Genomic DNA, 17,873 nt, shown 5'->3' on the forward strand with positions numbered 1-17,873 from the left:
CACTGTCACAATGTAGCTAGTTTGTGTAGAAGCCTTGTTTTGAATGTTGATGGTAAATCTCACAGACCTAAATTTGAGTGCTGGATGACTGTTGTTGATGTATCCTTAAAGATTTATGCAGATTCTGGGTCCCCATAAACTATCATCAACGAGGAGCTGCGGAGAGAAAGAATTGTCAAACAAAGTTGGAGGGGTCCTCAGGGTTAAAGTGGATAACGTATTGACATGGTTGGGTTTAGGTGGTTTAATTTGAGATTCAAGAATAGGCTGACTCGGGCGGATTGCATGTTGCTATGAAAGGGCCCCCTTGTGTTTGGTTAGTTTGACCATGGAAATTTGCACATTGTGCTTGATCCCAGTAGCAAAGAGCAAGTAATGGTGGTTGATAAAGGAGTGCATATGGGCAATGATATGCTCAAAAGATTTCCAAAGGTTTTTAGTGGTAGGTTGGGGAATTTGAAAGGATTTGAGTACAGAATTATTTTGAAGGATGATGCTAGACCTAATGTCCACAAGGTAAGGAACATTCCTTTCATGGTTAGGGATGAAGTCTCTGAAGAGCTGGAGAAGAAGTTTTCTTTGGGGTTATTGAACCAATAGAAGACTCTGATTGGGTTTCCCCCATTAGTGTTGGCTAGACGAAGCAATGGCAACATGTGCTGTGTGTTGACTTATGCCATTTGAACAACATCATAATTGTTGGCGAATTTCTGTTGCCAAGAATTAATGTGCTGGTAACTTTTGTCAGAATTGGCAAGTGGTTATTCACCATTGACCTATTGTCATCACACCACCAAATTTCTTTAGCTCAGGATACCCAGAAACATACATCTTTTGTCACCCCTGATGGGTGTTTCCAATTTAAGCTCACACCATTTCACCTAGAGTCGGCGGCTGCAGTCTTTCAGTGGTTTAAGTTTTAAATTTTTGGGAAAGAAAAGATGTAAAGGTATTCCAAGACAATATTTTCATTTTTGGTCCAAATGGGGACGAACACGATAAGGGGTTGATGAAGGTGTTAAATATTTTGGAATCCAAGGGTTTAACAGTAGAATTTTCAAAGTGCACGATAGTGGCATGCCTGCTGTCAGAGAAGAATGGAGTAAAACATAAAAGAAGGATAACGTTTTACAAGCAGTTATGACTTACTTGATTGACGGTTGGCCAAGGAAAGAGGGTATAGATCAATCTATGAAATCATTCCAGGAGGTAAGGACTGACTTGACTGTTGGAAGTGGCACAATTCTGAGAGAACAAAAAGTAACTCCACTACAAGATTTGCGAAGAATGGTTATCAGTTCGGAGCAAGAGGAGCATTCTAGAATTACTGGAACCAAGTCTATTGCGATGAAGATGTTTTGGTGGTCAGGTATGGATCTTGAGGTGGAAAGATATGTAAGAGAGGGCCCCAATTGTGTTTTGGCTGATAAATCTTTACAGACTTTAACACCAACTATGAGTAAATGTTTGATTCCAGTTGACATTGTAGGACCCTTTGGGAAACCTCAGAAGTATGTGTTGGTTTTTATTGACTTCTTTTGGCAATGGCGTACCGTGAAGGTGGTGGAAAAGGCAACTATGGATACAGTTTGTGAATTCCTTGAACAGATTTATACATTGGAAGGCATTCCTGCCATCATTTTGAGCGACAATGGAATGAAATGTGTCTCCAATAAAACTAAGCTTTATCTTGAAAGCAGTGGTGTGAACCATGAGACCACTGCACTAAACAATCCCAGTGGCAAAAGGTATGGTTGGCAGATTTAACCGTGTGATCAAATGTATCATACAGTTATGTAGGGCAAGTAATGAGGACTGGGTTACTCAACTGGGTAAAATGGTTTGGGCTTACAAGAGTTACTAATAATCGATCAAGTGGAGTATCTCTGTTTATGATGAGGGGTAGGAATCCTGGGACCAAGTTTACACCTGGTTATTTCATATCTGTGTGGAATAGTAGTCAGTTAAAGGAGTGTGGGGAAAAGTAAGAGAGAGTCATTATAAAGGTAAGTTGTATTATGATACTAAGAGAGGTTCAAAATGGGTGAAGGTCAAAGTGGGTGACTGGGTTCGGATTAAGAAACTGGGTTTAGTAGCTCAAGGGAATTGTCGATTTTATGAACTGGAGGAACTTTTTGAAGTTTTGTGTAATTCAGTGAGGTTGATTAACGGTAAAGTATGGAATCTTAATTGAGTGGCTGTGGATCCAAATGAGATATGGAAGCAAGTTCATGGGGAGTCACATAAGTTTGAAGCTGACTTTTTGGAGGATTTTGAGATGATGGAAAGATGGTCAGCAATGGAAGGGAACACAAGGTACCTGTATATTCAGATATTCTGGAGGAGAGCAGTGAGGCTGTGATGATTGAAGACAGGGAAGTGGCGTTGGAAGAAGCTAATGTGGGAGTGGTGAGTAGTCTGGAGTCACTTCTAGGACTGCTAATGGGAAAATTCATGTACATCATGCTGGACAAGACATTGACAAAAGAATTAGGAAATTGTCAAAATGTTTAGAGGATTATGAGTATGGTAATGTAGAATGCATTTTGTGGTTTATTTGAGTTTTTCTCATTTTGTATTTAGGCCATAGGGTTATTATCTTTGATGTCTGTGTTTTTGTTTCCAACTTTAAGTTAATCAGTTTTGATGGGTTTTTTGTCAATATTTTTGTTTTTTGTAATAAAGAGGGGGATGTGTTGTGGGCTTGTTGGTAAGGTCATCCATGTGTGGAACCTACAATGTAGTGAGGGTTTTGTGATTATGCACAGAACACCGGAGAGGCGACGGTTGGGAAACGGTGGGAAGGAATGTTGGTGATGTTGGCTACTGCAATCTATACTTCAGGCTGCTCACAAAATAAAGTAATTCACTTCTCCAAGGTGTGGATCTTCCTTTCAACAATACCTCCCACCACAGCAAAGGAGCCAAGAAGCATCTTGGTAATCTATGTATAGCCCATCATCAGTCTAGTGAGAAGGAAAACAACAGTCTGCCTCATCGTCTCTAGCATGTGGAACATCTTGAGGGTTCTCTATGCCATCTGTGTTTGGCCACATAATGTCTCAAGTCTCAGAAAATACTGATGATGAGACTAATACACTTCCGAAGATGGTCTTCTAGCATAACTGGCTATGCCCTTGTAATCTCATAAAGAGACATTGGCTATGATCTAGCTGAGCTCGGGTGGAGACCAGACATCAGGGTCACAGTTGGAGACAGAATTTGTGCCACTGAAGCTGGGGGTGGGGAAGGGGCAGGCACCGGCATTGCTGGAACCAGTATGGCCTCCATCAATGAAGTTAAGGTGTGGCTCAGCATTGGTGAGGGTACATACAGAGGTCTAATGGGTTCACAGTTGGTGCTGGAGCAGGAGCTACAAGCGGAAGTCCGACTTGGTTTCCTGCAGAAGCAGGGACCAAAGGTACTCCAGGAGAATCCAGAATTGATCATAGAAGCTGCAGCAGTGCCTCCTAAAAGGCCTCCACCTGCTGCGGAGATTAGGATTCACAGAGAAATTCTGAGCGCATTGGAGCATGTGAACCATGGTTGGAATCTGCCCTGAGGGGAGGCCTACCATCTGCACTTCTGTGTTTACAATGAGATTTGGAACATCCTTTCTCTTACACTTACCAGAGGATGGGGACCTGGACTTCTAGCAGTACAGTTTTTTGTGCTCTGTGACATACAATTTTGTCATCTGATCCCTTAAGGCCTTTGGACGCATAAGAGAGCATTTGTTCAATGACTCTGAATCATGCCTACATCCACGATACCACAAACAGATGTAATGCGGGTCTGTGCCATATATTTGCTTTCTGTAGGTGTGGCACCGACTGAAACCTCTAGCCTGAGATCCCTAGCAAAACATCTTCAAAAAAAAGAGTTTTTAAAGTAGGTAAGACGCTGACGAAGTTCAGAAGTGGAGTTCCAGATCACCATCGAAGAATGAGGAAAATAAGGATCTGACGCTAATGTGCAACACTTGCACACATATATGGCTTCCTGCTAACATTTGCAAAGGAGCAACAAAGTTAATGCAAAGTCTGATGGCACCGCCTATCAATGCGTAGGAGCAATTGCTAATAACGTTTCTGGATTTTGTCTGATGATTGCAGGAATTCAAAAGGCAAGGCATCTGCAGTTACAATCATCTATCAGAATCTAGAGAATGTCAAAATGAATTTGAGTAAGGAGCAATGCGCACCTCATCACCTCAAATTACTCAAACAGAGAGGCAGATTCAAGTTCCTAAGTTTTAGAATACCCCAAAATCTGAGAACTGAATCAAACCACATGGGGTTTCGAAAACATCTGAAAACCTTTCATACCAGCTTTTGTAGTAAACCGGTCACAGCTAAAGAAAATTGGCACAGTTATAGCTCACTTATCTGACAAAAACTACCCTAAAAGATGACGTTGTCTTGAAGACTTTTAACACTTTAAAGCAACTGACAGAAGACATTGAACACTTAATAAAATTCCCAAATAAATAAATATAGTGGCTAAAATAGATGCCCAAGGCTAGCAATTAACGCATCTTAGGAGAGATAGGAGAGTTTCAAAGTTGCCTGATAATCTACTGTCTTCTCGCCTTCTACCTTTTAGACTCTCCAATATGTCCATTACGAAGCAGTGGCCTCTGGTTCATAAACTGTGATTTCAGTGAAAGTCATAGACAGTTGCGTGGGTTTGGAAACCCCGTGGGCTCCTCTTTCAAAGGTGGGCCACCCAGGCATGTGAAAGCTTTAGCAATGAAGCAAAAGCAAGACACACACAGAATAGACTTCCATGAAATTACAAATCACAATCACTATAGTGGTGGCTAGGCGTACATTGATGTCAATAACACTAACAGCCTTATTGCGAGTATGGTGGTCCATAGGACCGCCGTACTCACTGTGGTGGTCCCACCCCCTGCACACTGCGGGCCCGCAGTGTGTGGTCGGAGCGCTACAGGAGCAATGTGTCCGCCGGGGAATCCAGGATCCCGCGCTGTTGTGCAGCTGTCAGGAGCAGGAATATCCTGGGAGTGCCGCTGCAGCACCACCAAGCATATTCTGAGTTGATTGTCAAGTACCTTTTTCAAGGTGGGGAGCCTGTCATGGAAAGGGGGGCAGAGAGGCAACAAAGGGGGCCCTAACAGAGCCCTCTTGCTGCCTCTGGGAGTGAATGCAGGTGGGCACATGTTGCCCACCTGGAATTGCATCCCTGTCCCTGCAGAGTGTGGCATGCATGCCACACCATGCAGGAACATACTGCAGGCGCTGTCAAGGCAGCGGGCAGCATGTTAGGCTCTCGCATGATCATCATAACAGCTCACCGCCGGGAGACCACCCCAGCACTGGCTGCCCACCATTGAATATAATCGTAATCCGGCGGGCAAGCACACCACAGCTTTGGCAGTCCTCCTGTGGGTGGCACTGCAGGGGGCCGCCAAACCCATAATAAGGCCCTAAATGATAGAAAGACCAGCAATGTGATCATGTAGGGATTTTTTTTTCCAGCTAAGAAGTGCAGGCAGAAAGCACTACCCAGTGTAAGAGAAACACCGATACCTCTAAAATAGCATCATTGTGCAATTACATTTTTGCTTATTTTTCTAGGGCACTGGTTGAAGTAACTAAACAATGTGAGTAAGTGCACATGATCCATAAAGCATTGTTCAATCTAGAACTTATTTAACCGGCTAACTGAACATTATTCTGTGTTCTCCGGTCTACGAATTTGCCCATTTGTGAAGTCTTGTCATTCCCTTATCGTATAAATAAGTTAATATTGTGCTGCAGAATGAATCAGGGCTCCTTAAAATTCTAACTACAACGTGAATGCATAATAGAATCAAAACTCCAAATAACCATTTGCCACTCATGGCTATAAGTGTGCTTGTGTTGGACATTTTGTTAGTCATTTCAACATACTGGCAATAGCCAACACTGCACAGAATTCAATATCTGCCAAGTGATTGGCAAATCCAGGAAATAAGACTGTTCACTTCACCTGACAGGAGGAGGCGTGTGATTGACCGGCTCCTGCCCACAGCGACTGAAGTTCCTCGTTGCAACTTCCACTACGTTTTCAATTTGAGCTTTCCACCTTTAAACGAAGAAATAAGTTGAATAAAATGAGCATCAGTCAATGAAATTATCAAATTAAAACATCAATGTCTGATTGACAACCAGAAAATGAGGGAGTAGGGTTCTCTTGCAGAAAGTTATTATTTTGTTAAAAAGGATCAACAAGACTGGCAGTTCTGTTATGCAGCAAAGTAAGGTTTGAAGAGGAAATAAACTCAGCTTGCACCAAGATAAACTTTTTAACAGGTACATGTTCAACATGAAGGCCATTCAGAGCTGCTGTCTCGTTAGAAGTGACGCCTGGTTTAGTGAGTGACTAATTAAAGGATTAGACACACGTGATCAACACGTTCTTTCTTTTTTAACTCAATGTGGGAATTTGAATTATTTTATTTTATTTTGATCTTCAGTAAAGTGCTGTCTAATACTCTAAAATATCCTCAACTTGCGTGGGTACACACTAAAATTCTCATGCAGGAGCCTACTGACTACAGGTTCAGTGATGTGGGTCCACTAGATAGTCAGACAAGGCCGTGTCATGCTTAGGGTGCTTCTCCATTATTATGCTACATGCATGGCATATCATTAATATATTTCATACATACATTTCCAGTCTCCACGTTTGTCCTGGAATCGACTTTTACCATTTTATTAATTTATACGTTTTATATAGCACTCCCAGACCCGTGGGTATCAAAGCGCTTTACATACACAAAAGATAATAGCAAGGCGTATCATGATATAAAGATGCATAAAGATATAGGTATAACATTTTAAGACAGCATACATCAAAAGACCATTGAGAAGGTCGTCTTCCATGGAAACACCACTCAGCGATACCAGTAAAAACAGCCACCTGTATATATTCAGCATCCTCCAGTGTCAATCCTTCAAACTCACATCAAGTTGAGGTCACTGTGCGCCCGCCATTTGTAAAGTTATTCCCACCAGTAAATTGAACTAAAGGACGGAAACTACCTTCTCTGGCCACACCATCAGGAACAATATGATGGGGTGCAAGATCCCCGCGGCAAAGAACGACAAAAAGTGAGGCCTTCTCCTTCAATGCAGGAACACTCATTCACAACATTTATCTTTATCAGAGATTGAGCCCTCACTCCTTATTTGGATGGAATAAGAACCATATTTTCCTCCCAAAAACATCACTTTGTTTTAGAGAACCCACTTCCAACAGGTCAGATTTTGTACAAATGTTTGTATCTGTCTGTCCTACTATCGAAATTTCCAAGACAATTTATGTAACCAACCAAAGTTTGCTTCTGAATCCTTCATGTGTTATAAACATGCATGACTGCTCCTCCGCTAAAGGCTGACGCTGTGAAAAATAGCGGCAATAAAACAAATAATTATCAGTAAACATTTATTGTGTGCATACCAGAAGGCGGCCAACAATACACAAAGTCTGTCCAAAAATGCTTGAAAAGTCTGAAACATGAATTAAAAACTCTTAAATCCAGATTAATAGAACCACTAATTCTATCCTATATGCAAATGGTACTTTTTATTTGTTCCATTAAATTCATATTTGTATTTACAGTTAAGTAAGAGAGTGCAACATAAAATGGCCCTTTCACATTACTCCCTAAGTTGCAAAATCCAACGAAATTCAAGAGGAGTGACAAAAGCAAAACAAATTAGAGAAGAAATGACCTCATCCAGAAAAGAAGTAGCAACAAAAAACAATACATTTCAGGTACCTCTATTTGGAGAGCAATTGGACAGCTTTACTGATCAAGGGTGGATAACATGAGATTATGAAAATAAATATGTACTTAGCTGTAACAATAGTTTTGAAACTAGAATACTTTTGTAGATACAAATGCTGTGCATTATTCCGCCACAGAATTACTGGCTACATAATTGTCCTTATTTTTTGTCCCATCTTTGATGGTGGTAAGTACCATCCCTTTATGACGTTACATGTAAGCGTGCAATTCGCCAGTGCATATGCTTCTATCGCACTTAGGCATACCTTAATCGAAGCATAAGCTAGATTTCATGAGGGTACTTGGACACAATGCAAAGTCTTGGCATTTTCTATTTTTGTTTGTAGGTAACTGGTCTATGTGTAGCGCCCCCCTATTTTTGTAAGATTCTTTGTACCTCTCCCTGATCTAGCTCCCACTCCTGCGAGATTCCTTCTGTCTGGCTAATCTGCTCCGCGTCTATGATTTTCTACCCCAGCATGTGTATCGCTGTCAGTGATATCTTTTTTTGGAGTGCCCATATTCAGATCTCCTGTGCTAGTTTGCATAGCACCATCATGGCAGGCCCTCCTGACACCCCCCGCCCCCAACCACCCACCCTCCCTTGTTTGTTCACGAAGAATATTGGTGTTGGGTTGTCTGTCTGGATCTTTACTATCTCTCTGATATGTTTGTGAAAGGCCTTCAAGTCAAAGAAGTCTGTTGTGAGTTGTAATATTTTTATGAGTTTTTCAGCTTTCTGTGGGTTCCTTTAGCCCCTGATCTGTTGATTCTCCTGCATGCACCCACCCAGTGTAGGTTGAGACTGTTGTGATGGTGACCTAGAGAAGTGGGTATTTTGAGTGGCCTGCCTCTTGTGATGTTTTCTGCTATCCATTACCATATTTACTTTTGCACAAGATCCTCCCAGTCCCCCACAGATTGTAACGATTGGCTCAGCAGCCTTTCTTGGAGGAGTGTCCTATGGAGTCTGGCAGGGGGGATTCATGTAATGCTTGAAGCCATCATTCTCAGCAATTTCAGGTTTTCACTCTCAGATGGTCTCTTCCTGCAGCGGCAAACCTGCTATGTCAATGCCTGCACTCTCTTTTGAACCAGGCATGCCTTTATCGCAACTGAATCTGCCCCAGCTATCCATTTTAGTCATAGGGAGTGGTGAAGACTTCTCATTGTTCGCTTAAAAACTCCGTATGTCTACTACTTCCATCATTATTTGTATACTGTTCTGAAGGTCTTGCGAGTTTGCCTTTCACCATCCAATCCAATCGGTTGGGGTACGCTTGTATCTCCTGCTTTCTCAAGTGAGCTGCTACTTCTGTAAGACATTTTGTAAACACACTTGGTGCTTACTTTATTCCAAGGGTAAAACTTAGAATTAGTAATGTGAATTGTGTACCACAAACTTAAGGGATTTATTGTGCTTGAAGTTCATCAGGGTGTGCAAATATGTGTCCATTGAGGTCTACAGTTGCTATGTAATCCTCTTCTTTTAGCAATGGGATGGCTTTCTACAGTGAAGTTGTCTTGAAATTTTGTGTCTGGTGAATGTCTTCTGTAATCTCAGGTCTATGATGGTTCTCAATATTAAATTTTGTTTGGGGATGAGGAAGCAGAGAGAGTACAGTCATTAGTTTTGTTAGTCTGTTGGCACCTGCCCTACTGGTCCTTCTGTATGAGGTTGTGTATTTCCTGTTTTTAACAGTGTCATTTCCTCTCCTTTGCAAGATCTCCTGTTTGGCTTGACATCTGATGTTATCATTCCTAACTCTAGGCAGTAACTGTGTTTTAAGACGTTCGCACCCATTTGTGATGGGTGATGTTCCTCAATTCCAGGAGCAAACCTCCCAGTCTACTCCCTAAATGTGTTTGATGCTGAGGGCTTCTCTTTGCGAGTCACTTGCTGTCTGTGGCTGATCCACTTATGGTCTGCCATCACCAAAGGCCGTGACTCAAAAGAAGTGACTCCACGCCAATGGGTATGGCCATGCAGTACTAGGTCTCTACACACTCACCCCTTGGGAGCACTGTGTTGGTTGTAGAATGGTCTGCAAATTCTCTCTTTCAATTGCTCTCCTGGAAGGAGGAGTACTCCTACTGTAAGACCACCTGAATTGTAGGGGCCCACTGCCTTTTCCATATGATTGTATTTTTGTATCTGCTGGTGAGAGTCATCAACTGCAGCTCCGTGCGGCTTTCCCCTGTAAAAGACATAATTATCAAAGAAATGTGGACTTCTTGTTTAAAGCTGGATACTATTAGTAAGGCACGTATTCTTAGTGTAGTGTCCATGCACATCGGTCTGCTGGTTGCTTTAGCAGCTTCAAGGGCTGACTTGAGGCTGGAATTTAAGATGGTCTTTCCTGCTTGTATTGCATTTGTATTGTTCTGGGACATGTTGCATCAGTTCTTTCTTTTCCTTCTACCGTTAATAACACTAGAATGTGTGGTGCGTCACTGTGTGGCTGCTGAATGCCTCAACTTTCTTCCTTCCATCTCAAACAGCTTATTTTCCTTCTCTGGGACTGGTCCTTTGGATGCTGGAGCATTAGCCCTTTTCCTCGCAGTGGAGTCTGCAAGCTCATTGCTTGTTGTCTAGTAAGTCTTTCTAGAGGGTTTATATTTCTTCTCTAGCCTTGTTCTTACTACTTCAGAGAAAGCTGACTTGTTAAATGCTTCTTTCCTCTGGTTCATGATTCAAGGTAGCAGGGGCAAAAACTCTTTCTTCAGATCTTTCTTCAGTGATAGCAGTATTTCTGGGAGGAAACACTCTAGGGCCTGTCTTTTTCTAGCTGTACTTTTAAGTGTCTACTCTCCTTTTAATGACAACATCGTACAGAAAAAAGTCATCCAGTTGGGCTGGCAGAGAATGGATGGAGACAGACCTGTACTCAGGAGAGTTGGTGTCTAAGTCCTTCCATATATCCTCATCCCCTTGGGATGCCACTAAGATGAGTTGGTCATATTACTCATCCTCATCATAAAACTCCAACCTGCTCTTCCGCTGTGGGTTCTGAAACACGCTAGGGGTTCTGTGTCTGCTTGGCTCCCCTCTTCTATCCTAATTAATGTTTCGAATAAATGGTTAGTCTGTGTGACCAAAGTGCAGGCTATGGCTGATGCTAATCTGCTGTAACCCTCATCATTGTTATGATATATCAAATTACTATGCATCAATGTACAATTCGCCATTACAGTTAGCGTGAATCACTAACTGTATAATCAGTGTTGTGTGCTGAGGTATTTTAGGCACTTTAAGGCCTTCAAAGAATTTTGGTCTCCAGAAAACCCAGGTACTAATGTTAATACATATGGCAAAAACCAGCTTCAAAAGTAAAATATGTCACCATAGGATGCAAGAAGGATATACAAATAAAATTAAAGGAAAAGAACAGTCACAAAAAGGCCACAAAAATAAGACAAGTAGAATTTTCTTTTTAAAGTGATTGATGACCAGAGCTCCTAGAACAGACCAACTGGGTTACGTTAAAAATGTTGGCAAAGCTTTGTGAAGGATACATGCTAAGAACTATTTCTTTTCTCTCGAAAGCATTACAAATGTATTAAGTGATATAAGGGAACCACAGCAGAACCTCTGATGGTTAATCCTCAAACTGTTCAGACAAGATGTAAATACTGCGGAAATGACTGCTGGTAACATTAGAACTGGACCAGTCATTTCACATTATCCTTAGAAGAGTGGCATTGAGGACTCGACACAAGTTGTCTGGAGAAGCGCAACAGTCTCAGAGATCAGAACTTTTTTTAGACTTCTCCTTCAGGCTATCCCTGTAGAAAACAGTTAGACTGTGAATATGCAAGCTGTTCCAGCCTGTATGAGGATACACTGACTATATTCATCAGGGTACTTTATTTGGAGCCTCTACAAAATATGGCCCTTAGGAAGAGTCCTGTTGCTTCACTGTTCGCGTATTAAGGTGTCAGCTGAAATTCTTACCTGTTTCTCTCCAGTGAAGTGCGTGCCACAAGCTCATAAATCTGAGGTACATACTCGCATGTGGAAATGATGAAAAAGGCGTTCTCGTCTGAAAAATAAATGAAGACTATACAGGAAACCACCATGGCAGAAACCGAAAGTTAATAGACACAACAATGACGGAATTCCTAATTATTTATATACCAACTTGCCACAAATAAAGACAATAGTTTACATAAGTACCAGTTATGAAATCTATGGAAAGTAACTTTTAAAGGTACCACTAATTTGAAAAACAAAATGAAGAAATAATATTGCATACTTGCTAAATCCTTTTCTCAGCAGATGGAAAAGTTAGCAAATTCCTAATTACAGTCAAACTTATATTTTTACAATGTTTCACTGTTCATAAAAGCACTGATGCCCTCCAGGGTGAAGTATCACATTTTATAGAGCAAATACCGAAAGGTTCTGAAACAACAGCCAAAAGGCAGCGGGGACCGAGGCAGTGAAATAAAAATGTGTTTTTTTTCCCCAATGAGAGTGATCAGATTTTATCCAACTGAGGGTCATTTACCAACTCGTTCATTTAATGCAATGACTCCTGTAACCAGCCTTTTCTTTACATAATTTTATTGTATGCAAGTACATAGAAAATGAAGAACACTGAGACATAAATACGGAAATCCGATCCACCCGTCTGAAAAAAGAGAATATCCTACAAATGCAAAGCCATAGATGCAAGCACAGCAGGCAACGTATATGTCAGGGCTCACTTGATGGACATCATGCTTATACACCAGCCATGCATCCTCAACCGCTCCCGATCACACAATGCAAACAACCATATACATCGAAAGGAGCAGGCCAGAGTGCACTAAAATACTGCATAAACAATTCTCTTAATTCAAATATTTCTAACAGCTATGCCACAGAGTATGTCGACATTGTGGCTTCAGCAGTTTTTCTTCCTGAAAGCTGATGTGCAATATGTACTGTGTAAATTCTTCCAGGCATATAATGCACACTTTCAGAATCATACTAATTGAGACCTAATTACATTGTTATGGCCTCTTAGCAGGTAGCATTGTATGGCTCTGCAGTCTTTGTGCTACCCCAGGAGTGTCCGGGCTGCATATAGGTGCCACTCTTGCATGTTGGCGCCAGTTGCTTCACTCTTTTCCGCACCCTCAGATAGAACAATTATTGGTGACAGTACGCTGATCTCTAACTTAAAAAGTTCTACCTATGTTTCCTGTTCTGCCACTCCAGGAAGGATGAGGAAGACCCAGGTCAGGTCACCAGGGATTGGCTGTTGGCAAGTTGCCATGGTATCCAGCCTCATCTTTCGCATGAGGCAGAACAGGAAACTTAAGTAAGGCAGAGGCTCAACGAAAGCCCATTTAGCTTTCCAACAAAGTGAATTGGAATGAAGACACATGATAATCGACTTATGTGTCTACAAACACACAAAAAAACAACAGTTAGGGACCCATTGAATATTGATTTTGGTCCTGACAAAAGCCCAGACCCTTACGGCAACACAGGCTAAAACTTGTTGACACGTCCTTTGAACGTTATAACACCTCCTTTTAATCTTACCGCTGTATACTTCACCTTAGTTAAAAAATTGTTCTAAAACACAGGAGATAATTTTAGTAACAACACCACACGGATCCCACAAATATTTTCCCTAGGATGGAAGTACTCACCTAGGGAACTGAGTGCCTAGGTGTGAAACCCAATGACGACACCACCCAACAACACACCATAGTGGTGATAACTTCACACCACCAGTGGCTAAGATAGGTTGAGGGTTTGGGATAGTTCTGAATAATTTCAGACCACATGGAATCTACAGGGCTCGCTCTCCTTTGATTTGGATGCATTAAGTATAGCATGTAAAATTGTCACAGATGATTAGCCTACACAAACCGTGTCAGGAAAAGAAAAGCGATCTTCTACCTCAGTCTTAAAGAAAGTAATACAACCGTGTTAGACGACTGTTATTGGCTGAAACATGTTGATCTTAGATGGTGGAGTACATTTTATACTCTTTTTACATTTTTAACCATACCAAAGGTAGCTTGAAAAATAGCAAAGCACCAGAAGAATAGGAAAAACTTGCAGACAATTTTAACCTGAGATCACATTGTACCTTCAAATAAGAGATCACAAGTCAATAGCGTTGAGCCCATCCAAACACATTAGTGATATTGTGTGAGGACCGAAGTACGAAGCATGCCACCAGTAGTACTGGTGGGTGAGGGTTGATTTATAAAACCAACCAGGTATCCTCCACCCCATTCTAATGTAAAAGAGGGACTAGAGAGGTTCAGTCACAAGAGCTCTCTCCAATGATATTGGTACCTAAAACATTGGAAGCTGAGTGACGCATAATTTTTTCTTGTGACTCCACATTTTTCTTTGATATGTGATCCATTCCATCATGGCCTGGGTGGTACGATGCCTATGCAAAGTCACACAATGCCACCAGCTAGCAGGCGGGGGCCCAATCAATCAGGAGTTAAAAAGCACAGCTAATCACCCAATAGGTTATCTGGATGGGGAACAACCTTTACAACGCAACAGTTACAACGCACTACACTTACAACGCATTTTTTACAACGCATAAGCCATTACAACGCACTACACTCACAACGCATGACACTACAACGCATTAAAAAAAAATACCTTTACAACGCATACCATTACAACGCCTACCATTACAACGCATAATATTACACTACACTATCCAACACTTACCCTACTGTTGCACCCCCTGGAGTTAGAATAGTAATTTTTACCCCTATACTATCCAACACTTACCCTACTGTTGCACCACCTGGAGTTAGAATAGTAATTTTTACCCCTATACTATCCAACACTTACCCTACTGTTGCACCCCCTGGAGTTAGAATAGTAATTTTTACCCCTATACTATCCAACACTTACCCTACTGTTGCACCCCCTGGAGTTAGAATAGTAATTTTTACCCCTATACTATCCAACACTTACCCTACTGTTGCACCCCCTGGAGTTAGAATAGCAATTTTTACCCCTATACTATCCAACACTTACCCTACTGTTGCACCCCCTGGAGTTAGAATAGCAATTTTTACCCCTACACTATCCAACACTTACCCTACTGTTGCACCCCCTGGAGTTAGAATAGCAATTTTTACCCCTATACTATCCAACACTTACCCTACTGTTGCACCCCCTGGAGTTAGAATAGTAATTTTTACCCCTATACTATCCACCACTTACCCTACTGTTGCACCCCCTGGAGTTAGAATAGTAATTTTTACCCCTATACTATCCAACACTTAACCTACTGTTGCACCCCCTGGAGTTAGAATAGTAATTTTTACCCCTATACTATCCAACACTTACCCTACTGTTGCACCCCCTGGAGTTAGAATAGTAATTTTTACCCCTATACTATCCAACACTTACCCTACTGTTGCACCCCCTGGAGTTAGAATAGTAATTTTTACCCCTATACTATCCAACACTTACCCTACTGTTGTACCCCCTGGAGTTAGAAAAGTAATTTTTACCCCTATACTATCTAATACTTACCTTAAATGCAATTAAATATTATGCGTTGTAATAGTATGCGTTGTAATGGTAGTTTTTAAAAATGCGTTGTAGTGTCATGCGTTGTAAGTGTAGTGCGTTGTAATGGATTATGCGTTGTAAAAAATGCGTTGTAAGTGCATGCGTTGTAAAAGTGTGCGTTGTAACGTCATACATCCTATCTGGACGCTTACAGCCTGAGGCTTATCCGAATAGCCAGGTCTTCAGGGCCATTTGGAATTTCGGAAGTGATGTGATGGTCCAGATGTGTTTGGGGAGGCTGTTCCAGGTCTTTGCTTTGATGTGGTAGAAGGAGCATCCTCCACTTCTGCTTTGGTAAATGCAGGGAGTATTGGCAAGTAAAAGAGAGGTGGAATGGTGTTGTCTCAATGGTTGGTGGAAGATGAGGAGGTGGCTAATTTAGGAGGGTCCTTGGATGTGTAGAGCCTTGTGTGTGTGGGTCAGCAGCAGTATCTATAACATTTTCTGAATCCAGTCCGAAAGTTGGGGATATTTTAAAGGTGAGGAATCTGTGGTGAGAAGTGTCATTCAGAAATGTGAGCATCGAACAGGAAGATAATATCACCAAAACATGAGACTTTGTAAGGACAAAACAACAGGCCAATCTCAAGGACCTAGAAGAATAGTACAGACGAAGAATACTTTTGAGATACGAAAGAGCGTAACAATGAAGAGATCTGTAGACTAAGCACTGGGTTTTGAATTGTTATCTCTCCTTGATTTCGAGTCACAGAAGTGCTATAAGGGTGGGTGTAATATGGTATTCTGTTTTACCCAGAGTATGAGCCATGCAGCAAAAGTTTGGATTTTGGTATTTGTATAGGTCGTTGCAGTATCCAGGCAGGATAAGACCATAACTAGATAAGGCAATTCTTTTGGGTGAAAGTAGAAGAGCTAGTATTCTGTGCAGATGTTAAGAGGTGATGAACCACATCTTTGATGACAATATTTACTTGGTGAGAGATATTGGACAACACTTACTAATTAAGATACTTAGCAGTGGTATAGGTAGGGTTGCCTTGGGGTCCGGCCAAGAAGGCAGTGATATAAAGATGTTTTTGGTCTGGATTTGCTGCGATCAGCATGCTGCTTGCAGAAGATTTTTCTTTCAGGTTGATTTGGGCCTGCATCACCTCTGCCTACATGTGGTTTCAGACACTATGAGCTTTAAGCATATGAGACATCATCAATGACAAGGCTCACATCGCTGGATCTCATTGGGTCTGGGTGTGCCACAGCCCCAATTTGCTGTTATAAAGATTTTTGCCACCAGAGTTTGCAGGCTCATTTACATCAGTAGATTTGCAGAACTCATTATATTAGGTCATTGTAACTGCCTTTGTATATTCACTTGGGATATCATTGATATTCTGGTCTGATAAAACTCAATAAAAAATAAAAAAACAACCACAACATTGATGAGGCTCGGAGAAGGTGCAGGTTCTTGTGGGACTCCAATAGATAAGCTGGTGGAATCAGAGAAGGTGGTGCAGTTTGACTTCATGAATCCAGTATTTTTCAAAACAACATCTACATAAGGCAAGTCACTTTCACATCAATTATACTCCGTTAATATGTGACCACTGATTATCAATAGTTTGCACCAGGTACAGCAGCATTAGGGCACATGCATGACAACTATTTCTGGTATTGAACAGTCCCTCTCTGAATATAAAGTGGGCAGATTCAGTACAGTGATGAGGGCAGACGTCAGAATGCAAGTCATTCAAGAAAATATTGTTCACAGGTCTCTACGCCCCTCTTCTGCATATAACGTAACTGTCCCTAAAGGTAGAAGATCCAAATGGGGTGGCAGAAGCTTTGCTACCTGTGCTTCCAAACTCTGGAACACTCTTCCCCCTGATCTTAACAAAATGACAGGACTGCTTCCTTTCAGGAAAGGCCTGAAAACATGGCTTTTTAATCAACAGGTCTTTCATTACCTCAAATCCTTTTTACTGCTTTTTTGGTTCTTCCTTCAGTGGGTCAGCACCTAGATGCCCCTGGGCATGAGTGTACTTTATAAATTCACATTCACAGTTGTCTGGTGACAATTACCTCTATGGGATAGACTGGAGACAACCTTAGGTTAAGTGTCTTTCTTATGATGGTATGTGTCATGTTTTAAGAGACTCCTCAAAGCAAGTGATGATTTGACAGTATTGGTAGTTATTAGTAGTGCAGTGATGCCTATGGTTGCAGATTGTAATTTGTAGATTTCAGCAGACAAGCATCTTTCGTAAAAGATTATCTGATTTGGATTCTTTGGTGCCAATGTGGGTTTAAAGTCAACAAAATGGGTTGGAGAATAGCATTTGTACAAACATTTGAGAAACTATGGTGGCTCAAAGGATTTCAATTTCGTTTTTAAAGACATAAAACAGATTATGCAGAACTCTTTAATGGGTAGATGCAAGAGTAATTAGTCTATCATGACTCAAAGATCCTTATCAGCCTACACCAATTCTTTTGATGACGTTTTAGCCTCAGCAGTCCACATGTGGAAGCAGATCATCTTAGCATGAGGATAACAAC

At 41.4% G+C, this 17,873-nt stretch overlaps 1 protein-coding gene across 1 annotated transcript in view; it reads right to left on the reverse strand.

Annotated features, from left to right (window-relative positions):
• Window positions 1-17,873, reverse strand: part of LOC146770421 (rho guanine nucleotide exchange factor 11-like) — a 327,379-nt gene that overhangs the window by 116,766 nt on the left and 192,740 nt on the right. The window contains exons 13-14 of the mRNA XM_085640471.1: window positions 11,757-11,844; window positions 5,998-6,093 (exon numbers count right to left, since the gene is read on the reverse strand). Of these exons, the coding sequence (XP_085496597.1) occupies window positions 5,998-6,093; window positions 11,757-11,844 (184 nt within the window). The remainder of the gene's footprint in view (window positions 1-5,997; window positions 6,094-11,756; window positions 11,845-17,873) is intronic.

The sequence above is a fragment of the Triturus cristatus genome, unplaced genomic scaffold (assembly GCF_964204655.1).
Source record: "Triturus cristatus unplaced genomic scaffold, aTriCri1.1 SCAFFOLD_367, whole genome shotgun sequence".
NCBI classification, from domain to species: domain Eukaryota; kingdom Metazoa; phylum Chordata; class Amphibia; order Caudata; family Salamandridae; genus Triturus; species Triturus cristatus.